Raw genomic sequence first — 24590 nt, 5'->3', positions numbered from 1 at the left:
GGTTATATGATATTTTTCTTTCTCTGCCTGGCTTATTTCACTCAACATAATAGTTTCCATGTCTATCCATGTTGTCGCAAAAGGTACGATTTCCTTCTTTTTTTATGGCCCCATAGTATTCCATTGTGTATATGTACCACTGCTTTTTAATCCACTCGTCCACTGATGGACACTTGGGCTGTTTCCAGATCTTCGCTATTGTGCACAATGCTGCCATAAACATGGGGGTGCATTTCTCCTTTTGAATCAGTGATGTGGTGTTCTTGGGGTATATTCCTAAAAGTGGGATGGCATAAGGGGCTCCTTCTAACATTCTTGAGGTCCCTGTCTAGTCCTGCTGTATAATCTTTATTATTGTGTTTGTCTTGCTGGTCCCTTTCCCTTTCCCTTTCCTTTCCCTTCTGTGTGTGACAGAGACAGAGAGAGGCAGAACAGACAGGAAGGGAGAGAGATGAGAAGCATCAATTCTTCATTGCAGCACCTTAGTTGTTCATTGATTGCTTTCTCATATGCGCCTTGACCGGGGGTCTACAGCAGACTGAGTGATCCCTTGCTCAAACCAGTGATCTTGGATTCAAGCTGGTGAGCCCATGCACAAACCAGATGAGCCCACGCTCAAGCCAGCAACCTCAAGGTTTTGAACCTGGGTCCTCTGTGTCCCAGTCCGACACTCTATGTCGGACACCCACTGCGCCACTGCCTGGTCAGGCATTCTTGCTGGTCCATTTTCTGTTTGTATCTCTCTTCCTTGCTTTTGACTGAGAACTCATGAAAGAAGGGCTGAGTCTTAATTGCATTTACATTCCCAGCATGTTCTTGACATAAGGTAGGTTCTCAGTAAACACTTGTTATAAATTAAATAAAAGAGGAACTTTGCCTAGAAAAATGCATGATCATTTTGTCAAGATTATTTTTCAGTTAAGCGAGAGGTTGCAAAGTTCGTATCATTAAATGTTGAGGAGGGTAGGGCCATCATGAGGACCGGCCAGGCCCGACTTGATAGGAGGGCTTTGTCATCATAGGGCACAGTGGGAAGCTTGAGGGGCTGCGAAGGACTGTGGCAAACCCACGGTACCATTTGCCTCTGGTAGACCTTACAGCAGGGGTCCCCAAACTTTTTACACAGGGGGCCAGTTCACTGTCCCTCAGACCATTGGAGGGCCAGACTATAAAAAAAACTATGAACAAATCCCTATGCACACTGTACAGATCTTATTTTAAAGTAAAAAAAACAGCCTGACCTGTGGTGGCACAGTGGGTAAAGCGTCGACCTGGAAATGCTGAGGTCGCCGGTTCGAAACCCTGGGCTTGCCTGGTCAAGGCACATATGGGAGTTGATGCTTCCAGCTCCTCCTCCCTGTCTCTCTCTCTCTCTCTCTCTCTCTCCTCTCTAAAATGAATAAATAAAATAAAATAATTAAAAAAAAATAAAGTAAAAAAAACAAAACGAGAACAAATACAATATTTAAAATAAAGAACAAGTAAATTTAAATCAACCAACTGACCAGTATTTCAATGGGAACTATGCTCCTCTCACTGACCACCAATGAAAGATGTGCCCCTTCCGGAAGTGTGGCGGGGCTGGATAAATGGCCTCAGGGGGCCGCATGTGGCCCGCGGGCCATAGTTTGGGGACCCCTGCTTTACAGTGTCAGTCATTTGTGAAGGCAGTAGATCGACGTGTAGCTTAGTGATGGTAAATCAGCTATTAGGTATTTGATGCCATTTTTCTAATGTTCATCATTTTGTAGCTCCAGTGTATTACATTACAAATCTCAACATTATGCAATTGTGGATGTGTGACATAACATTTTCTTTTTTGGTTCTCTGAATTGCCTAGCTTTTAATAAATTTAGAACATATGTTAAATAAAGCATAGCTTGAGAGTACAATACAGCAGTACCATTCTGGTTCACTGAGAACGCATGGGAAAAGGTGATACGAGCCACAAAGGATGGGTGGTTTGTTTACTTATTTTAAGAATCTGAAGGAAATAAAATGTAATGGTTCATCTATCTAAAGCATATGAGTGGCTCATTAAGGGGCCTGTAGTTACCACTTGATAAACACATAATAGTGAGCTGCATCCTAAGGACTCTTTTTCCATTATCCTCTGCAGCTTTGCCCTGTCAGATGAAGCTTACCGATCCCTGCGAGATCAAGATAAAGACCAGTGTATTCTCATTACCGGGGAGAGCGGAGCAGGAAAAACAGGTAAGGCCACCACTGGACAACCTCACTCTGCACCAGAAGGTAAATGTTGCACAGAATGAACACAGCAGCGCGAGCAGGTGAGGCTCATTAGCAAGAGAGCTCCTTTTGGCCGGCTGGTTCCTGAAGTCTCAGGACCACTTCCTCAAGGAATGCCAAATCACTGGGGCTCTGGGAGGCCACACCACAGCTTCTCTCTGCTCAAAAGTGCAGGAAGGAACTGTGAAAATGCTGAATTTCACTCTAGAAGAGTTTTCCTGTCAAGCCTACGGAATTGAGATTTTTTGCATGTATTTTCAGATGGGCTGGCAGCCTCCCTATACAACAGGGGTCCCCAAATTATGGCCTGTGGGCCGCATGTGGCCCCCTGAGGCTGTTTATCCGGCCTCCACCCCACTTCTGGAAGGGGCACCTCTTTCATTGGTGGTCAGTGAGAGAAGCATAGTTCCCATTGAAATACTGGTCAGTTTGTTGATTTAAATTTACTTGTTCTTTATTTTAAATATTGTATTTGTCCCCGTTTTGTTTTTTTACTTTAAAATATGATATGTGCAGTGTGCATAGGGATTTATTCACAGTTTTTTTTATAGTCCGGCCCTCCAACTGTCTGAGGGACAGTGAACTGGCCCCCTGTGTAAAAAGTTTGGGGACCCCTGCTATACAACAAACCCCTAAGTAGAGGGGTTTTTTTCTTGTGCCCTTTTTTTTTTTTTTTTTGTATTTTTCTGAAGTTGGAAACGGGGAGGCAGTCAGACAGACTCCCGCATGCGCCCAACCAGGATCCACTGGCATGCCCACCAGGGGGCGATACTCTGCCCATCTGGGGCGATGCTCTGTTGCGACCAGAGCCATTCTAGCGCCTGAGGCAGAGGCCATGGAGCCATCCTCAGCGCCTGGGCCAACTTTGCTCCAATGGAGCCTTGACTGCAGGAGGGGAAGAGAGAGACAGAGAGGAAGGAGAGGGGGAGGGGTAGAGAAGCAGATGGGCACTTCTCCTGTGTGCCCTGGCTGGGACTCAAACCCGGGACTCTTGCATGCCAGGCTGACGCTCTACCACTGAGCCAACCGGCCAGGGTTCTTGTGCTTTTAATAAAAGCAATTTGTATGACTGACGTTCTTGAGTGAGAAAGTGATTTTAAACATGGTGCTGCCTGGAAAAGATAGAGAGCTGCACGCTCTGAGTCTCAACTTGACAGGATACATCTGTGCTTGTCAGTGGGTTTCTTTGATGGAACTGATAGTCCATGAAGGAGGAGGAGCAGGATGGTGAGGGAGATGATAGTTTCATAACCATTTTATCTTTAAAATGTCCCCCTTTAAAATTATAGTTGACATACAACAGTATATTAGTTTCAGGTGTACATCATAATGATTCTACATTGATATACCTTACAATGTGATCCCCTCAGTATGTCTAGTCACCGCCTGTCACCACACAGAGTTATTGTGATGTTATTGGCTGCATTCCCTGTGCTGTACATTACATTCTGTGATTTATTTACAAAATTTTCTTGTGTTATAGCTAAGACTGATAATTTGGTCATTCCTGCTAGTTTGCCAAAGTGGGATTTAAATGTTTTCCACTTTCTTGGCTATTTAGTTGTCAGATTAATAACCTTGATTTCTCAGTGATCTCCCTATGGATGTTCCAGTCAACTGACTGAATCATTTTGTTTATGAGCCCTTAGCAAGGTTTGTGCCTTTACGGTCTCACTATCTGCTTTGAAATGGCTTTTCCTTCTACACCTGTTCCTTTCTCCTCTTTCTTTAGAAATACCTCCTCCGTATCCCCAGTGAACCTAAAGAGAGAATGGCTAGATAAGCATGTTCAACTCCCTTCGTAGAGCCCTGTGGAGACACAGTACACTTTCTTTTTTATTTCTTACGAGGGTGATCAGGTTCCAGGCTCCGCATGGGCAGACATGGAGGAAAGAGACAGGAAGGCGAAGTCTGAAGTGACAGAGAGCATAGTTGCATATGGTAGTTGGAAATGATTTTATGGACCATTTAGTGGGGAGCCCTCCCAAGGGACTGCCAAACTCCCTCTTTTCTAGTGTTGGAGGGCTCACTACTTTGCAGGGCAGCCGAGTGACTTTGTCCTCCAGGTTGGCTGACAGCAGTTCTTCCTTACCTACAGTTGAACTCTGCCTCTACCCATGGCTCTTAACGGGGGCGTCTGGAACCTTACCAAAATAGTCTACTTTCTTTTCTACAAGACAGTCACTTAGTTATTTGAAGTCATCCATCATATCTTCTAGGGCTAAAAATCCTTTTTTTTCTCCTCATAATGTTCTCATTATGATTAGCATTCATTTATTCATTCATCCAGGAAATGATGCCTGAGTACTAGGTACTTCCTAGTCATGCGGCGGTGAGCCAGATACCATCTCTGTTTCTCTCAAGGTTATAGTCCAGTAGAGGAGATAAATAATAGCCCTACACTATAAATGGACATTCATCGAAATATATGCACATATACATAGAATTTATATATAAAACAGTAAGTATAGCGAAGGAAAAGTAGAGATGCTTATAAGAGCATACATTAGGAGGATCAAATCTCATTCCCAAATCTCTCACTGTCGTGGTCATGTTATTCTGGAATCATCCTAGTTTGATTTTTCTCTTTACTCTCCTGCCCAAACTTCATGTTCTCAATAAACAGGACCACCAGTCTACCGTGTCTCTCTTTTTTTTTTTTTTCTGGTGGTGGGGGGGAGATAGGGACAGACAGACATGGAGGGAGAGAGATGAGAAGCATCAATTCTTTGTTGCGGCACCTTAGTTGTTCATTGATTGCTTTCTCATATGTGCCAGACCCAGAGACCCCTTCCTCAAGCCCACGAACTTGGGCTCAAGCTGGAGAGCCTTGCTCAAACCAGATGAGTCCACCTCAAGCCGGCGCCCTCTGGTTTTCAAACCTGGGTCCTCCGCGTCCCAGTTTGACGCGCTATCCACTATGCCACCGCCTGGTCAGGCTCTACCTTGTCTCTTAAGAGAGAAGTGTCAGTAAGAGTCATCCTTGATTTTTTATTTTTGTTTCCTGTATCTCCCACCTGAAATCTACTTTCTTTGCACACGCGCACACACTTGCGCAGAGACACAGAGAGGGACAGATAGGAAGGGAGAGAGATGAGAAGCATCAAGTCTTCATTGCGTTACCTTAGTTGTTCACTGCTTTCTCATGTGCCTTGACTGGGGAGGGGGAGCTACAGCAGACTGAGTGACCCCTTGCTCAAGCCAGCGACCATGGGGTCATGTCTGATCCCACACTCAAGCCAGCTCAAGCTGGATGAGCCGCACTTAAGCCGGCAATCTTGGTGTTTCTATTTATTTATTTATTTATTTTATTTTTCTGAAGCTGGAAACGGGGAGAGACAGTCAGACAGACCCCACATGCGCCTGACCGGGATCCACCCGGCATGCCCACCAGGGGGCGATGCTCTGCCCATCTAGGGTGTCACTCTGTCATGACCAGAGCCACTCTAGCGCCTGGGGCAGAGGCCAAGGAGCCATCCCCAGCACCTGGGTCATCTTTGCTCCAATGGAGCCCTGCTGCAACAGGGGAAGAGAGAGACAGAGAGGAAGGAGAGGGGGAGGGGTGGAGAAGCAGATGGGTGCTTCTCCTGTGTGCCCTGGCCGGGAATAGAACTCAGGACCTCTGCACGCCAGGCCGACGCTCTACCACTGAGTCAACCGGCCAGGGCCGATCTTGATGTTTCGAACCTGGGTCCTCTGCATCCCAGTCCGACGCTCTATCCACTCTGCCACCACCTGGTCAGGCTGAAATCCACTTTTTAATCTTGTCAGTCCTGTCTCTAGAATATCTCATACCAAGCTGCTTTTTCCTTTTCTTTATGTCTACATGGAGACTCTAGCCCAAGCCACCAACCATTATTTCCACTGAGGACTGTATGTAGCTGTGTCTAACTGGTCTCTCCCTTTCCTCTTGTGTTATCCACGAGCCCTTTCAGAGACACCAGAATGATCTGTAAAGAATGAAAGCTGGATGATGATCCTCTTGGCTTTATTGAGAGAGAGCTGACATCTAACCATGTATAAATTTGAGGTATACAGTGTGATGATTTGATATGAAATGTTAAACACAGCATGGTTAATGAACTCATTCATCTCGTCACATAGTTACCTTCTGGTGTGTGTGTGAAAATTTTAAGTTTTACTTCTTTGTGTGTGTGTGTGAACTTTTAAGATTTATTCTTTTAGCAACTTTTAATTATATACTAAAAAAAAAAAGCCACCGTAGTTGTCTTGTTTCTCGAGGTTCTGTGTGAGCCAGCTCCTGTTTCTGAACCTCTCCCTTGTGCTTTTCTCTCCTTCAGTAACCACAGCTCAGGTTCCTTTTCCTAAAGATCCTGCTCTCCGTTGTATGTATAGATAGGCAGGTGTCATTCCTCAGAGCTTCTTATCCCTTTTTAGATCGTTCATCTGAATCGCTGGAGATGGGCTTTTATCTGTATTGCTTTCGACACTTGTGATGCTTTTGGCTGTTCAGAACTCTCCCCCCCCCACTAGGAACTTTAAGAGGACATTGGTGTCTCAGGAGAAAGTTGTTGCCCCTTTTCTGTCACTGACCAGTTCTTTCTTGTGAAACAGAATTCTTAGAAGAAGTACCACTTTTTGTTTGTTTCCAAGCTGACCAATGAAAATGGAAACATGTCAAGTTAAAAACGAAGTCCCTTGATGTAATGGCATTGGTGGTGGTGGTGGGGGGGTGTATATTATGCCACCTACCCACCTCGGTCTCTCTGATTGTATCTGCAGGTCTGTCTTTCTTTTTATTTATTACATGAGAGAGGAAGAGAGGAAAATATTCCTAAGCCTTTTTCTTTTATTCTTATTTCCTTTAGTTTTTAACTCATTCTTCATCATGACTAAAGATATGCAGGATGGGGAAAAAGCAGGTTTACAGTTGTTCGTATGGAAAATAATACAGTAATTAGTAAACATATATATATAATGGTACAAGAATAAACCATGCTTTGCGTACTCACAACTGTAAACCTACTTTTGCTCCACCCTGTACTTTGTGAGTATCTGATTGTATCGGTTTGTTCCCGAGTCATCAGGTATCGAGTTGTAGGGTTGTAGTCACTGGTTTGATTCATCCTGGCCAGTTCTTCATCTCCTCTGGAACACACGCCCAAGCAGGCAGCACGTTGCTCATCAGCCCTGTTGCTGAAGGACCCCCCTTGGTGGGGAGAGCCAACCGCCAGCTTCCGCAGGGAGTGAGGTGCTGTCAACTAAGTGGGGGTTGCTGGTCTTGTTTCACAGGGTTGACGATCATTCTTTTCTGAGGAAAACAAAAATGCACTTCCTACTTCTGGTGGAAATCTAATGTCATTGTTTTCTGTAATTTTCTCCTGTCGATATTTTTCTACTTAATGACTTGTCCTGTTGGTTTCAGTGTCCCATTCACCACTTGAAATCCTTTCCCCTGGATTTCATCCTTCTTAGGCTACACTCCCTCTCCGATAGCTGCTGCTTGCCTCCCTCTCTGATAGCTGCTTCTCGGGGCTGTCACCTTTGCCTCTGGGAAGGTTAGTGCAGCTTCAGGCCGGGAGCTGGAGGCCGGGGAGCTGGAGGCCGGGAGCTGGAGGCCGGGGAGCTGGTGGCCGGGGAGCTGGTGGCCGGAGAGCTGGTGGCCGGGGAGCTGGAGGCCGGAGAGCTGGAGGCCGGGGAGCTGGAGGCCGGGTAGTGGGAGGCCGGGAGCTGGAGGCCGGGGAGCTGGAGGCTGGGAGCTCCAGGGGAGCTGGAGGCCGGGGAGCTGGAGGCTGGGGAGCTGGAGGCCGGGAGCTCCAAGGGAGCTGGAGGCCGGGGAGCTGGAGGCCGGGAGCTGGAGGCTGGGGAGCTGGTGGCCGGGGAGCTGGTGGCCGGAGAGCTGGTGGCCGGGGAGCTGGAGGCCGGAGAGCTGGAGGCCGGGGAGCTGGAGGCCGGGGAGCTGGAGGCCGGGTAGTGGGAGGCCGGGAGCTGGAGGCCGGGGAGCTGGAGGCTGGGAGCTCCAGGGGAGCTGGAGGCCGGGGAGCTGGAGGCTGGGGAGCTGGAGGCCGGGAGCTCCAGGGGAGCTGGAGGCCGGGAAGCTGGAGGCCGGGGAGCTGGAGGCCGGGGAGCTGGAGGCCGGGGAGCTGGAGGCCGGGAAGCTGGAGGCCGGGGAGCTGGAGGCCGGGGAGCTGGAGGCCGGGAAGCTGGAGGCCGGGAAGCTGGAGGCCTGTGTGCAGACACCCCGGAGCAGTGCTTCCCAGCCTTCCACTGTGAAGCACCAAGTTTCCCCTTCCCAGATCTGTTGCTGACCCACACCAGAAAAATGAAATAAGACAAAAAATTCAATCTCTTATTTTTTTGTTTTAGTTTCAACAGACAAAATAAATTACCAAATTGCTACAAAAACTTCTAAAAGCCTTCTCTCAGTGCAGAATTGTAACAGTCCACGGACTGACTAACTTTGAGTAGTGCTGATCCTCAGACCATACTGAGAACAGTCCTTTCTAAAGGTCACTTGACGTGTTTGGCTTAGTTGTGAGCAGTTGTGATTCCTCGCTCTCACTGTGCTTCAGTTAGCTAAGTCCATTGTCGCCCGAGCCTCCCGGTGCTGGGAGGTGGACACTGCTCCTGACAGCTGCTGTGTTAACTGTCCTCTCGGTTATCCGCTTTGGTCGCTGCTACCCCCTTCCTTTCCGTCACAGATCCCAACAGCATCTCCTGCGACTCTGCCCCCAGAGACACGTCGCTATTTGCTCGCTTCTTCCTGTCCTTTCCTACTTCTCTTTCATTTTGGAAAGCAGCGGTCAAGAAGTTGCCTCACATTTTGCTGTGGTTTTAATTATAGTAGGCTAAAATTTGAGTGAAAGCATTGAATTTAGGTGTTGTTGCGTGGAGCTGACTTACGGGAAGAAATGGTGGAAAATGATACAGAGACGGCAGCAAGGCAGTGTGAGGAATCTGGGGGAGGGGCTGATCTCGTTTCTGTGGGCGAGGAGGAGGTCAGGCTGTTTTTGAAATGTCACCTTTTCTTATTCACTAACATTGTTTTAATAGCATGTAGTTATTAAAATTTAGGGTTCATAAATAAATGAAAGAGGAGAACTAACATTTAGTAAGGGCCCAGAATGTGCATGTCCTTTACATATAATACTGTATCTCCCTTCAGTAAGAATCTTTAAATCACCATGTGGTATTAGAGGGCTTATTTTAATAAGAAGTGGTAATTTAACCCCCTTGGTAGATCATGATGTTATTGGTGTTAAAAGTTGAAGACACTCTTACACTGCGGTGTTATGTAAAGTGGACATTCAGGGAGAGGTGGGGACTCTCTGAGTTCTTTGGGGTCCTATTTATTTCATTACTGCTATCCGCCCCCCCCCCAAAAAAAAGCCATTATACCTCAAAATAGTGCCCAAGTAGTTCTAGGCAGTGAATTTGCAATTCACTGCTGGGGGTAAAGATAGTCTGTAGAGAGCCATTCAAGCACAAGGACATCAGAATAAGGGTTTGGGCCAGAGATGATCCTGACAAAAGAAAACTATAAATTACTTGGTTTCAAGTTTCATCAGTTTCTCGGAAATCTTCAGCCATCTGCTTCAAGAGTTACGAAGCCTGCCTTGCTCATTAGGACCTTTTAGTTCTGAACCCCAAATAACCTTGTACTACTTTACATCTGCGATGGTTATCTGACTCCGTCAGTGACAGAGATGTCCCAGACTTACTGTGGCCTCAATATCTATGAGGGTTTCAGAATGCTGAATATATCCACGTTGAAGCAGAATAACTAAGCAAAACTTAAGGCCAAGAAGTGTTTTGTTTCCTCCTCATGTGAGAAAGGCTTCTTTTGACCCACATGTTTTATATGAATTATTAAAACATAGAGATATTTTTGGGCCAACTTTAGAAACAAAACCACTTCTATATAGTTATATTTCTTTCTTTTTTTTTTTTTTTTTGGTAATGTTTAAAGTGTTGATATTCTATGTATATATGTATGTATGTATGTATGTATTTATTTATTACAGAGACAGAGAGTGAGTCAGAGAGAGGGATAGACAGGGACAGACAGACAGGAATGGAGAGAGATGAGAAGCATCAATCATTAGTTTTTCATTGCGTGTTGCAACACCTTAGTTGTTCATTGATTGCTTTCTCATATGTGCCTTGACCGTGGGCCTTCAGCAGACCGAGTAATCCCTTGCTGGAGCCAGCGACCTTGGGTTCAAGCTGGTGGGCTTTTCCTCAAACCAGATGAACCCGCACTCAAGCTGGCAACCTCGGGGTCTCGAACCCAGGTCCTCTGTATCCCAGTTCGATGCTCTATCCACTGCGCCACCTCCTGGTCAGGCTATATAGTTATATTTCAATAAAAACATTGCCAGTCATGACTTCTCTTGGAGTAAGGCTGCGTTTCTCATTGCAAGACTCATGCGTTTCGTACCATGAATAGAACAGCTTGCGGCTGCCTGTTGGATCAGTCTGGATGTATTGTATCTGGGTTATTTTGCAGCACTGCAGACTCAGGACTGCTACAAAGGGTGTTCGTTCTTCAGTGTTGCAGAGTCCTGGTTTCCTTGTACACAAACATGGCCATGGTGATTTAAGTCAATGGACCACTAGACCTATGTAAGTTCAGTCCCTAGGAAAACTTGGGCATCTTAACCAAGGAGATAAAGAGTTGTAGAAGTAGATAACTATATCAGTATGTGCATGTGTGTAAATGTGTGGTACTCTCTATATGCTATCTGACCTATATCATGTAAGTCTTATATAATCATATACATGAGACATGTCTTACATGTATCTATGAATGCATAGATGAGTACCTGTTAAGTCCTGGATAAATTTATTAGCAGCTCTGTAAAGAGAACTCAGAATGAGCCTTGCTTGTAGTCACACTGTTTTTTACATTACATGCCCGTGAATTCCTTTATAACTGGAAGTTTGTACTTCTTAATCACCTTCCCCTTTTGCCAGTTTTAAATATCAGTGGTTTTATGTCTAAGATAGCAATGCTTTTCAGATTTTTGAGTATACATGAAGAGTATACCTTTTTGTCTCAGAATCATTTTATATTTTTACTGTATGTGGACAAGGCCCATCGGGGGTGAGGACGATGGAGACGCAGAGACCGACTCTGGAGACCAGGTTCAGTGACTCAGATCCACTTTATTAAGGAAGTAAACTAGCTTATATACACAGGTTCAGCTAATAGGATGTTACAGCATGTTTTTCACAGCCAATGGCTGAAAAAGTCAGGGAGCTGCCTGGTTGGCGCTGAGTCACTTCCTTATAGCGGGCGAGCTCCCTCCTGGGTGTGCCTAGGAGGGTTTCAGGTGCCGGAGTATTCTCACAGCATTGCATCAGCCACAGCTGCTAGGAATGCGCTCTGCGCTCCACCCACAACCGTGTATGTAAAAGCCATTGTCATCGAGAATATGATTACTGGATTAATGTATTCACAGCCTACCCAAAAGTATTGCTTTGGAAAATGCTTACAGTTGTATACTGTGATTGCCAGGGTCATGTTTAGTTGGCCCCTATAGTAGTTGACATAATTAAAAAACTAGATTTGGAAATAGGGAGGATGATAATTACTGATTCACTTCAGAAACATAATTTTTTTATTGACAGTATTACATAAAGTTTTGATTTGGATAAATATCTAAACTTTTAAATAAAGTTTTAAATTTATTTGAACTTTAGTACAGAAGAACCAAAAGGAAATAAAGTAGAGAGCTTTATAAGCTAACTGTTATGTCCTGTTTTCAGCATGGTGAAATAGAATGAAAACAGCCAGCTCTGTTGGGTCTCACAACTTATCCTTACTGGCTTACTAATTTCTCTAAAGAAATGACTATCTCATGAACTCTTAAGGTAAAGATAAAATATGATGTCAGGAAAAAAATTATGAGTTGTCTGTCTTAGACAGTGAGACTTTGTTTGGAGAAAATTACTCTTAATCCCGGCTTCCAAAAATAAATTATTAAAATAGGCCAAGTATTAGAATTCCTGAAGATAGTTAAGAATCTGAACACAGAAACTTTTTAACAACTCAGAAATAATTATCCTTGAGCTATATTTAAAAATCATATCTGAGTTACTTAAATGATTTTAAAGTTGATAGAAATGATTCCCAATTTCAATTTAAGTTAACCCATCTTTATATCTCAGTAGATATTGTGGGTTTATATTTATATTTACGTACAATTTAACAGCCAGATGATATAAGTCAAATTCAAATTCCAAAAGATCTGTTCCTGGTGCCATTTAAAAAACAATTAAAATTAAACCAACAAACAAAAAACCAGAATAAACTCTGACAGAACTGTTTCTATTTTATACTGGCTATTAAAACAGTCTCCAAGAGGCCAAACTAATTCTAGCAGCCACTAGAGGCCTGATTCTTGGTTGATTTTTTTTCACCCTGTCTATGTATTTTGTTCCTGAAGTCCATTTTGGACCAGAAAAGGATTTCCAGAGAACTCAGTGTGGTCATGTATTTGAATTTGAGACATGAGGTTATGGTGAGTTTTATAATGACTGAAATAAATGAACAGCCTGATCTGGACTTTTAAATTTCTAATATTTTTTCTCAATTTACCTAAAAGAAAACGTACCTTTTCATTTAAAATGTGTGTGTATTTACTACTATCTGAAACAGTTATTTTGCCTATAGTTGCCTTCAGTCTTCTGATAGATAATGGGTAGAAAGATAGGCCAAACCTCATGTCCAGAAAGAAGAGTATGCGTAATCTATGCAAAGTCTAGGACAGGACGGGGTGGGAAGGAGAGAATGCTGCTGAGAAAGCCGGACAAAGAGAAAAAGTCTGGAGGTTGCTGCAGAGGCCAGACTGCAGAGCTGGCTGTAAGGGTTATTGGAGGCCAGATATCACAGGATGTTAGGAATTGGTTTGGGAGGGCAGCCTCACCTGACTTTTAAAGCCAGAAAGCCTAGAAAAAGAATTTTTGAAGTAATCAGAAGAGTTCGACTTTGGACTTGTGAATAGAACAAAGTGTGGCAGCAAGACGTTGACGGAACTGTGATAGATTATAAACTATTTGTAACTGAGGCCGAATCAGCCTGAAATGAGCAATAAGAATATGTACATGTAATTTACCAGCTTTTAGATAGACCCCCGAGAACGATGGAAAGTGTAGGTCAGGGCCTGACCTCTGGTGGGTGGCACAGTGGATAAATCGTCAACCTGGAAATGCTGAGGTCGCCGGTTCGAAACCCTGGGCTTGCCTGGTCAAGGCACATATGGGAGTTGATGGTTCCAGCTCCTCCCCCCGTCTGTCTCTCGCTCTCCCTCTCTCTCTCCTCTCTAAAAATGAATAAATAAAATTTAAAAAAAAGAAGAAAAAAAAAAGAAAATGTAGGTCAGGACCTTTACACAGCGGAGGTGTTAAAGGTCAATGGCCCTTCTGAGGAAGGGTATTGCAAAGATGACAAGACTGGTGTTTCACAGTTACAGTCTTTAAACAGAAACTGCAGAATTCAGCTATCACAGACCACCAGAGAATCTATCTGGACCCATTGTATTACCCAGAAAGCAAATTGGAGGAAGGCCTAACTACAACTGTTGACGGAAGTACCCACTCTCTCACCACAGTTCTCAGGATTCCATGAGACTGTTTACTTCCCTTATACCGCATTTGCTAGCACTCCAGAAGTGGTCACCTTAGGCCCTGAGAACTTAATATGACCTGCATGGATTCTTGGTGCTCATTGGCTCCTGTTGCTTTGGGTTTGCTCAAAGGCCCTAAGGCAGTGATTTTCAACTGGTGTGCTGCAGGGATATTTACAGCATGTAATACCTGACTGTTTAGTAAGGGGCACTGTAAAGCCAGTAGCCAGGGCCACCATCACAGCCGCCTGGCCCATACAGGTTCCCATTGGATTCGGACAGACGGTAATGAAACAATGGAGTCAAGAACTGGTGAACCATCAGCTTTAATCCTAACTTGCACCCGGCGGGCAAATGAAAACACACTAGGCTCCAAAACCCACTCATTCAGCGCTCACAAAGCTACTGACTTATCCGAGCTTCCTAGAATCAAAGGTTTCTAGCTCATTAGCCTCATTCTCCTTTGTTCCCCATCTCCTTCTCTCTACACAAACTCTGCACTAACTGGCTTCTCTTTCAGCACTCCACCATCTTGGCTGCCTCTCTTCTCTTCCACGTGGCCTTACTCTGCTCTCCAACCTGCTCTCTGCTCTAATGCTAATCTCAGGAACCGAGAGAGCAAGCTCCCTGTCTGCCCCAATTTTATAGTGTAGAAATCAAAACCTTTAATCCAATATATAAGGTCTACCAGAAAGTTCTGTCCATTTCTATCACAACAAGTTTCGACACGTAAGCACGTTTATTTGGCGCATGTGTGCCTCTCTATTTTTATCACTTAATGTATACATACTGTCGTAGCAAATTAACTAAAACAAAGTTGATTCACACAACTTTCACAAAGTCTTATGTGTGAAGCGATAGTGTACCCATGGCTACTGATAAAGTTCATTTACACCACTGTAATTTTTACGAATTTCAACAAGGAAGAAATGCTACAGAAGCATGTAGAAATTTATTGAAAGTGTTTGGTGAAGGAATAATACCGACTATCACTTGTTTTTGTCCTTACAAAATTTTTTGAAGAGCAAAAAATTCAAAAATGAAGAAGATATCAAACAAGCACTGGTTCAATTTTTCGCATCAAAAGATAAAACATTTTTCAAAAATGGGATATACGCTGGCAGGAAATCATTAATAATAATGGCAATTATATTATTTAATAAAGTTTATTGACGGTAAGAAAAATTTGTATTTTGTTTTATTCCAAAAACGGACAGAACTTTCTGGTAGACCTTATATATACAAATAAGGAAGTCGCTGATACAAAGTCACTTATCTGAGGCATAATGGGATTCCTTATGAGAGTGCACCATCCTACATCAAAAAGGGTGGGAAAGGCTTAGTCCCAAAACCAAACCCCAAGTTACAAGGATCCTACCTGCCCACAGCCCGCCCCCAACACACATTAATATCACCTGGGCGATGGGCTTCCATGTGGGCAGCGCCATCTTTAACAAAGTGAGCATAATATATTTTATCTGCCCAACATGTAGTGACCTTTTTTCCCTTAGATTGTCAAATAAAAAAAAAATGACAACAATAGCCATCAGTGAGAATGCCCTGTCTTGAACCATGAATATATAGGTCATATAATAGAGTTGCATCTTACTGGTCATGTTGCATAATGAGATTGTATCTGATTGGTTAACTTTTGGCACCAGAAATCCTAAATAAAATATAGGCTCCTGATTTTGAAAAAAGTCACTTTGGAGAAAAAAGGATAGGTAGTTACTATTATTATTATTATTATTATTATTATTATTTTTATAAATCAATCAAAATCATACCTTTTTTGTCAGATTGACAGCAAATATATTTTTATTGTGCCGTGGAATTTTAGTAGTAATTAGTTTTATGCGCGCCACGTGATGAGAAAGGTTAAAAATTGCTGCCCTGAAGTAAGTGTTTGACAGTGTGCCCAAGGGGGCATTTCAGTTGTTCGTTTATTACTTCTTCAACAATGGGAAATGGGGCTGGAAGCCATCTGCAGGTCTCTGCAAGAGAAACGGCAGTGTTGAGATTTGTCCCTGGTACTCTGAGGTAGAGGTTCCATCTCTTACTCCTGGAGAGGCTCTCCTGCTCTCGGACAGTGTCACCGGAGGAAAGACACGAGAAGGCATTCGTGGGGACTGGGAGCTTCCTTACCTCGACCACTCACCTGAGGGCAGATGTTTTATTCAGCTGACATTTAATAATGGAGCCTTTCCTAGATCCTGATTCTGGCACATTAGATCTAGGGCAGCTCAACGCCAAACACATTTCCATAGCAACTAAGTTTGGGAAATGCACCATTCTAGGTCCTTTTCCAGAGTTGCACGATGTACATGATTCTTCAAAAAAACCCTTTAACAAGGAAACTTGTTTCACTTTATCTAACTCACAGTGGCCCCCAATGCATTTGACTTTAGACCTCATTTTCCCCGAATACCTATTAACGTTCCTTGGAAACTCAGCATTAAAAAGATCAGGTTCTAAGAGGCAGGTGCTGAGAGGGAACATGGGCTGATAGACGGGAAAGGATGAAACCACCAAAAACAGATTTTGTCCACCTTTGAGCCAGGAATTCTTGGTATGCCTCAGGAGGCCCGCGTGTCTCTGACTCCCTGTCAGAGTCCCAGGTGAGGTCTCTAGAAACAGCAGTGGGGCTCTACCTCTCGTTACCAAGTCCTTGGGTAAGCTGCTTAGTTTCTTTAATTGAGTTGAAGAGTAATTAGTTTAATCTAATTGTGGGCCCAACCAGTCTGACTTAGAAAATATTTTTGAGCAGAACAATTCTTTTAAAATTTAAAAATATCTGGTAAAGATAACTAGGTTATCAAGTTAGTTTTGGCTTAATCATCTTGTATAGTATAGTGATTGTATGGAAATGATTGATTCAGGAAGATATCAATAGTTCTCCTGAAATTTTTGTTGGCAGAGTTACTCATTAAGTTTTTTTAGCAGCCCAGTGATAACCTTTAAGCACAATTTCTATTATATCTAAATTAATGACGTGTCATTGACTAGAAAGGGCAAATATTTTAAAAATATTTCCAAAACATGATTTACTCACAGGTATGAAGGCCGAAAAACACCGTCTGTGGGCCTTATCCCCCCCCCCCCATTCCCTTCCTCTAAAACCATTTAAAATTTTTTTTGCTTAATTTATTAATGTGCCTTGTTTTCATCCACAGAGGCCAGCAAGCTTGTCATGTCCTACGTCGCAGCTGTTTGTGGAAAAGGAGCAGAAGTTAATCAAGTCAAAGAACAGCTTTTACAGTCCAACCCAGTCCTGGAAGGTAGGCTGTCCTGGGTGTGTGGGGACCGGGGGGCTCGCACAGTAGGTCCAGCTGTCGGGGCACTTCCCCTACCTGGTGTGCCGGGCGGGGCCGGGAGGGCAGAGGGGAGAGCCGCACAGGCCCAGACACGCCGAGCAGTGAGCTGCATCCTAAGAACTCTTGGCTTTAGTATTCAGAGGGAACAGTTGACTCACATAAAAGGAGCTTTCCCACTTAAATTATATTTCCCCTTTCAGTTATCATTTGAACCTCTTCAATTTTGCTTAAAAATAATTGACTGATACTTGCGTTTGACTTGAAGTCGAGGAAAACCATGATGGAGAAGAGCAGTGCGAGCTAAGTGCTGTTTTATTATTCAGGGTAGCACATGCGGCTGCTTATTCTGTTGTCAAGAACAGACCCACGCTGTACTAGAGAAGCATTAAGCGCCAGTGATTTCAGAGCCACAGAAAGCCTAAACCTGACTGTAGGGCTCAAAATTCTATGGCTGGACGTCTCTGTCAGTCGGCCCTGGCTGGCATAACAAACTACCATAGACCAGGTGGCTTAAACAGAAATGAGTTTTCTCATACTTAGGGAAGCTCCCAAGTCCAAGACCTAGGTGCTGGCAAGGTGGGTTTCCTTCTGAGGACTCTTAGTTTGTAAGCAGTCACCATCTTGCTGTTCTGGGTTCACACGACCTCTTCTTTGTCCATGGTGGTGGTGGTGGTGATGGTGGGAGGCTGGATGGCTCACGACCTCATCAACTCTAATTACCTCCCAATGGCCCCGTCTTCATACATTATACATTGGAGTTATAGCTTCAGCATATGTATTTTTTGGTTGAGGGGGGGAGGATATGCAAGCATTCAGCTATAATATCAGGGAAAAAAGCCTGGAGTAAGTCCTCTTAGTGCAGTAGAGGTTAGCAGAAACCATTAGTGTAAACCAGTGGTCGGCAAACTCATTAGTCAACAGAGCCAAGTATCAACAGTACAACGATTGAAATTTGTTTGGAGAGCCAGAATTTTTAAACTTAAACTATATAGGTAGGTACATTCCTTACTGAGGTAGCGCCCGCACGTGGTATTTTGTGGAAGAGCCACACTCAAGGGGCCAAAGAGCCGCATGTGGCTCGCGAGCCGCAGTTTGCTGACCAGGGATAACCATCATTTACTTTGGAAACAGCTGATCAAACTCTTTCCCTATTAATTAATGGCAAGCCCTTAAGGTTGCTTTACATTGTAAGCATGTCTTTACTGTCTTATGAGGTAGAGGAGGGTTTCTCAACGTTGGCACTGTTGATGGTTTGGACTGATGAAGTCTTTGCTGTGGGGACTAGTCTGGGAGGTTTGGCAGCCTCCCAGGCCTCTACCTCTGTCCAGTACCCTCCAGGGTCCCTAGTTGTTACCATTGGAAGTGGTTGCACCGCTAGCTGGTGTGTGGAAGTTGGGGTTCTATTCAAGGTCAGGCCACACAGGAGAAGTGACCATCTGCTTCTCCACCCCTCACCTTTCTCCCTCTCTTCCCCTCTTGCAATTGGTTCAAGCAAAGTTGGCTTCGGGCACTGAGGATGGCTCTGTGGCCTCTGCCTCAGGACCTAAAAATATGACTCTCTTCCTGAGCATGAAGCCACAGCCCCAGATGGGCAGCTCCCTAGTGGGCTTGCTTGGTGGATCCCAGTGGGGTTGCATGTGGGAGTCTGCCTCCCTGCCTCCCTTCCTCTCACTAAAAAAATAAGAAAAGAAATAAAGAAAATGGTTTCAGGCATTGCCAAATGTCCCCTGTGGGGATAAAACCACTTTTGATTTTAGAATGCCTGGTCTGGAAGAGTAGTTTGGTTCAACAGTTTGTTCAAAGCCATGGAAGGTCAAGATTTAACATGGATTAATGTGGAGCTGCTTTGGGATTGGGAGGATACCCCCAGTGTGGAGGGACAGAATCTTGCCCCTTGTGAGGCCTAGCTGTCTTCTTCCACTGTATTACAGGGAGATACCATGCATCTTCATCCCCCAGGTAGCAGAATAAGAGTCACAAAAATGCTTTATTATTAAATTAAAAAATTTTTATTGAATTTAGTGGGGTGACATTGGTTAATAAAATTATATGTTTAAGGTGCAGAATTATATAATACATCAGCTGTATATTGCATTGAAAAGTACTTTAATTGTGAAAAGCAGAGATTGAAACATCTGTTGTTATTGATTTTTCTTTCCCTTGGTACCGTAACTAATAAAGAAGCTAAAGCTATTATAGAAAGTGCTATATCTTCATTTTATTCCAGTATTTGACTTCTTGTTTTCTATCTTTTGCTTCTAAGTCAGGGTACTATTTATGTGTTGTATTTCTGCATGTGTTTATTTTGAGAATGCCATGATCTAAGGAGGGAGTGGCACTGTAGAATGCTGCAGTTTGCATCTGTGATTAGAATCCCACCCTTTATTTGATGGTATTTGAAGCGAGGCCCCAGTGCAGGAAATGGAAGAAATGTCTACTGTGGGCATGCATTATCTTTTATGGGAATGCTTTACTTTTTCACTAGAGCTGCTACTGTAAATGAACATTTAGAACAATGCACTTAAAAAAACAATTGAGGAATGTGTCTCAGGCGTTCTATAATGGAACACTTGTTTTTGATTCCGTGGCTCACAATAAAAGACTTTAGTGTTTAGAGTGGTGGTTCGCAATGTGCAACTTGGATTTGTGTGATGAAAAGATGGTTTATGGCTTGCAAATGGCACCCTGAATAAAGTTTTTCTGAAGCAATTCCTTCACTTGCCCTTGACCTTCACACCACAACAAACTATCTTTTATGTATCGGCATCTCAAGCTGGACTTTGGGGCTGTGCAAGGCGGTTAACTGGGCACCCCTGCACGTCCACACCCACCAGGAAGGAATAACCTGTGAAAACACGAAAAAATGTCATGATCTTCATGTTAACGAGGTCAACACTCACCGTTCTCAAGATTGCATTTACTAAAGCCTTTTAGCTGGTCGTGGACCTGGGTTAAAAATATGACCCTTTTCAGCAAGCATTCTTTTTTGAGTTTTCCGTGAAGGTTTCCTCAATATAGCATTTCAATTTATTTTGTATTAGAGAGAATTTGGTGTCGGAAATCTACCAAACCACACCCATTCCAAGCAGGATCTCTGACACTAGAGTTTGCCCTGTGTCGACTGTAAATTTGTCCTAACTGAGGTGGAGCCAACTACTTTTTTTCTTTTTTTAATACAAAACATTTACAAAGTCAGCTAATGTGAAATATAACACATCAGGTTTGGCTACCGAATACGGTACCCCAGGTGCATGTACTTCCGCTTACACATTTCTGCGCCCGATCTAGTGATTGCTTCCAGAACTTGGACCCGCTTTTAGCCCTTAGTTATCATTTGAACTCTGGCTACTCTAATCATCTTTTCTCCTTTTAATTTAATGTGATTATGGAGGCTTCCAGTGGTTTGATGACCGGCCTCTTAAATCTAAAGATTCATTTCTCCCCACTGTATCATTGTGTCTCTTCAGTCCTTGCTAGGCTGCAGTGTGTGGCCCGTGAGTCCCAGGAAACAGCCTTGGGGACGGGTGGAAATGCAGAATGTCATGCCTATCTCGGGAACCACTGACCCAAAGTCTGCGCCTTAGTGAGCTCCCTAGGCGGTTGTTCGTACCTGAGAGTTTGAGGTGCACTGCTGGGCTTCCAAGGCACCAAACAAGGGTCCCCTCTGTTCATACAACTTACATTTATTCGACTTCATCCTTTGCTACCATGGCCCAGATTAATTTGCCCCTGTCTTGTGCACAAGCTGGGTGAAACAATCCTTTTACCTTATGACACCTTGAACTACCTGTGTTCAACAGCTTCACTCTGTGCCTGGCTGGCATCAGTTGATCTTCTTACGCCCTCCTTTAAAAGGACGTCCTGTGGGTAGGGTAGTCCTGGCTCTGAAGCAGTAGAGATGGGAATGCACTTGGATTTTGAATCATGGGCCGATTTGGTTTTCTCTATATTCTAGAAGGTTTCACTTAGGCCTGCTGGACATAAACTTAATGAAACTGTGTAGCATGTTTAGTTTATTGGAAATGATGTTAGCTTTTAAATCTATTACTCTTTCTACTAGATATATAATGACATTTATGTAGCTTTACTTAAAATTAATTAAAAATTTAAAGATTCTTGGACCTTATTTCATCTGGAAACCTCATCAAGTTCCACAAAACCTTTGGTAATATTAAATAGTAGTTCTCTCTCAAATAACCTTCTTCACTGATATTAATGGTGGAAGAACACAGGAGCCTTGCATGCTAGCCCCTCAATTGACTGTCAACATAGTTAAAAGATCCTGAATTAAACAAGATTAAGTTTACAGTAATACTTGGAAAATATTCCATGAATCATAGGAATGACTCTCTTTTTCTGTGAAGTTATAAATAAGACATAGAAGTTTTAGTATACTTCTGTTAAGTATGTTCCTCTGGAAATTTTAGACAGAAATGTCAATGCTGCAAAAATTGTATCTTCTAGGATTTTTACATTTCAAATAGTATATTTGCTTTATCTTTCTGCTTGAAATTACTTTCTGTCGGTTTTAACCATGCATCAATTTCTTTCTTACTAGCTTTTGGAAATGCCAAGACTGTAAGGAATGACAACTCCTCTAGATTTGTAAGTATTTGTATAAAGCATAAGTGTTAACACTAATATTTAGCTCATGTATGTTTAAACTACCAGTAGATGTTTAATATTTCTTAATACACACATTTTTAAAAATAAGATCACCATTCCTATTGAGACTGAAAGTTTTATACGAACTAGTTTTTGCTTTCTGGAATTTTCCTTTTTTAATTCTTCTTGGAGTCACAGCTTCCCCCCCCCCCCATGTTTTCTCATCATCTGTCATAAAATTCCATGAGCAATTTGAATGAGGCTATTTAGAACAACTCTTTACTTATCTGAGTTTTGTTATTTAGAAATCATGATTAAGAATCAGAAATTAAATAGAAAGAAAGAGAAGCTTGGGTGTCAAATATACTCCCCAGGTTTTGCCTTTTAGTCAGTGGTACCAGAACCGATGGAGATGAATTCCAAAACTTTAGAGAGATAAGATCATTAGGATTGGCAGCTAATGGGGGCAGGGAGAGAGCAGTGAATAGTCAAAACTAAAGCTCATTGTTGTTCACTGTTTGCTTGCGTTGGAAAATGCTAATTCTGCTCAGAGAAACCTTTCCAGCTTGCTCCCCCTCCCTCTCCAGCAGGCTGTACGTCTGCCTGCAGGAGTCTCTCCAGCTGTGCCACACCCGCCTGGCTGGTCTTTACAGAGGCACAGACCCTGCCTGGGGGCAGCAGGGCGTAATAGATTGAGGGTGGTGATCGCATTTTGAAATTGATTCTTTTTTTCTGTAGTGCAGTTGTCGGCAAACTCATTAGTCAGCAGAGCCAAATATCCACAGTGCAACGATTGAAATTTCTTTTGAGAGCCAAATTTGTTAAACTTAAACTATATAGGTAAGTACATTCCTTACTGAGTTAACGCCTTCACGTGGTATTTTGTGGAAGAGCCACACTCAAGGGGCCAAAGAGCCGCAGTTTGCCGACCAGGGCTACAGTGTAACCAATTTTATATATTTTTATAATAAAAGATCATTTACTGCATACACTGTCTCCTCATACATTGTTGGGACTGTTTTTGATGATCTTGAATGCCTCCCTGCCACAGACCCCTTAACTGCCCTTTCCCTTCCCTTCTTTTCTCAGTTCCTTTTGTTTTTTGCTCATTGGAGACATCAGTGCTAAGGCAAGAGAATCGCCCTTAATTAAGAGAGTTTGGAAATTCCAAGGCTGTGATTTCTTTCCATTGGATTAGCTCCTTCAGTTGTTCTAACTGATTTGAGCCGTGCCTTTTCCTGTTGTGGTAACATGGCTAATCTTATTACATAAATAGAATTAGAAGCAAAGTGTGGGCAGATAGAAAAGTAATCCCAATAGATCAAACGTCTTTATGGAGATTTTATTTTTGCTGTTTGCAAATCATACACACAGTTTACCAAAAATTTGCATGTGTAGACCATAAAAATTGAGAAAACCATATTGCTTAGAGTCATTACTACTTTGTGACACTTGAAATCTTTTGAAAGCTTGGCAGGTGACTTGGCTTATTAAGTAACTTCAGAGAAATCCTATTATAACAGAGCTATTAGGATATGAGATTAATACTGGATTTAGGCTAGATCATTTCATGCCCCGTTTTTAGTAATTTCTCTGCTTTGTGGTCTGTGACTTGACCACTAATATACTCAAACCCATGTTATGATTTTGTAGTAGGACTTTACTGTGTTTACAGTAACTACTATATATAACAGTGGTTTATGACTCCAAGGAAATGGTGTTTCCTTGGACAGCGTTTGACGGGTTAACCCAGAATGCACTTCTTGATCTCTCTGCCCTGAAACATCTGGTAGACCCTGTGATGGTCTCGTTAGGGATGCTCATTGTAGATGACTTTTTAGGCCAGTGTTCCCATGGAGGAGCCTTAGTGCCCTCCATCTCTCGTTGAAGCTTCTATTAAGAAAGAGACCCACTGTTGTTGAAAAAAAAAAATTTAAGGCTTTGAAAATCATTGTTCTCAACCAAGGAGTTTAGGGGAGGGGAGAGGAGTAATTTGTTGAACATCTTTTATGTGCAAAGAGCCAGTGTAGGCCCTGAAGAAGGGAGGAGAGAACCTGTAGGGTTAGAAAGAATTTATTACCAAATTTATCATTTAGTAGGAATGAAAAGCCCCCAGTTGTTCATTTGTTCAAAAATTCTTCTTTATTTCTTTTTATTTTTTTGTCCGCATAGTTAAACCTTGATCTCCCTGCATCTCTTCTTGTTGCAACTGTCCTTTCCAAATCAGTAGCTGGAGTGCTCTTTGCAAATTGAAGTCCCATCACTGCCCTGCTGAAAGTGCTCAGTGGCGCCCTCTTGCTGCTGGAAGACAGTACAGGCTTCCATGGGCAGCCCTCCATGAGCTGGGTGGGGTCTTGCCTGTTCCTCCTCTGCCCCAGCCACACAGGCCTTTGTGACTGGCAGGCACACCCGACACTTCGCAGTTTCAGCCTTAGGCTTTTACAGTTTCCCATGCTCTGTCCTCAGATCTTTGCATGGCCAGCATCTTGTATTATTCACCTCAGATGTCACTTTCATGATGCCTTTTCTAGACTCTAACTTCATCTTTTTTTTTTTTTAATTCAGGCATTTATTAGTTTCTGGAATTATTTAGTCGCTTCCCCTGTGTATGTGATGATCATTGATCTTAAAGAGTAGCAGCCATGGGAACAAACACCTTAGTCTTACTCACTGCGGTGGCCTCTGTCCCTAGAACAGTGCCTGGCACCATAGGAAACGCTCAAACATTTGTTAATGAATACCTATTTTTCAGAAGCTTCTAGACTAGTCAGAGAAAATGGACATGTCTAAAAGTAATTATCAGACACATAAAATAGTAAGTTCCCCAGGA

General features: G+C 43.1%; 1 protein-coding gene across 5 annotated transcripts in view; it reads left to right on the top strand.

Moving 5' to 3' along the window:
* MYO1B (myosin IB) overlaps positions 1-24590 on the top strand; it is a 207433-nt gene that overhangs the window by 105060 nt on the left and 77783 nt on the right. For all 5 annotated transcript variants that reach the window (XM_066279246.1, XM_066279247.1, XM_066279249.1 and 2 more), the window contains exons 4-6: positions 2120-2214; positions 17015-17119; positions 21714-21760. In XM_066279246.1, coding sequence (XP_066135343.1) covers positions 2120-2214; positions 17015-17119; positions 21714-21760 — 247 coding nt within the window. The remainder of the gene's footprint in view (positions 1-2119; positions 2215-17014; positions 17120-21713; positions 21761-24590) is intronic.

This window comes from Saccopteryx bilineata, chromosome 5 (assembly GCF_036850765.1).
Source record: "Saccopteryx bilineata isolate mSacBil1 chromosome 5, mSacBil1_pri_phased_curated, whole genome shotgun sequence".
NCBI lineage: Eukaryota > Metazoa > Chordata > Mammalia > Chiroptera > Emballonuridae > Saccopteryx > Saccopteryx bilineata.
Note: the sequence above shows the minus strand (reverse complement) of the source record. Positions and strands in the feature narration are given on the sequence as shown.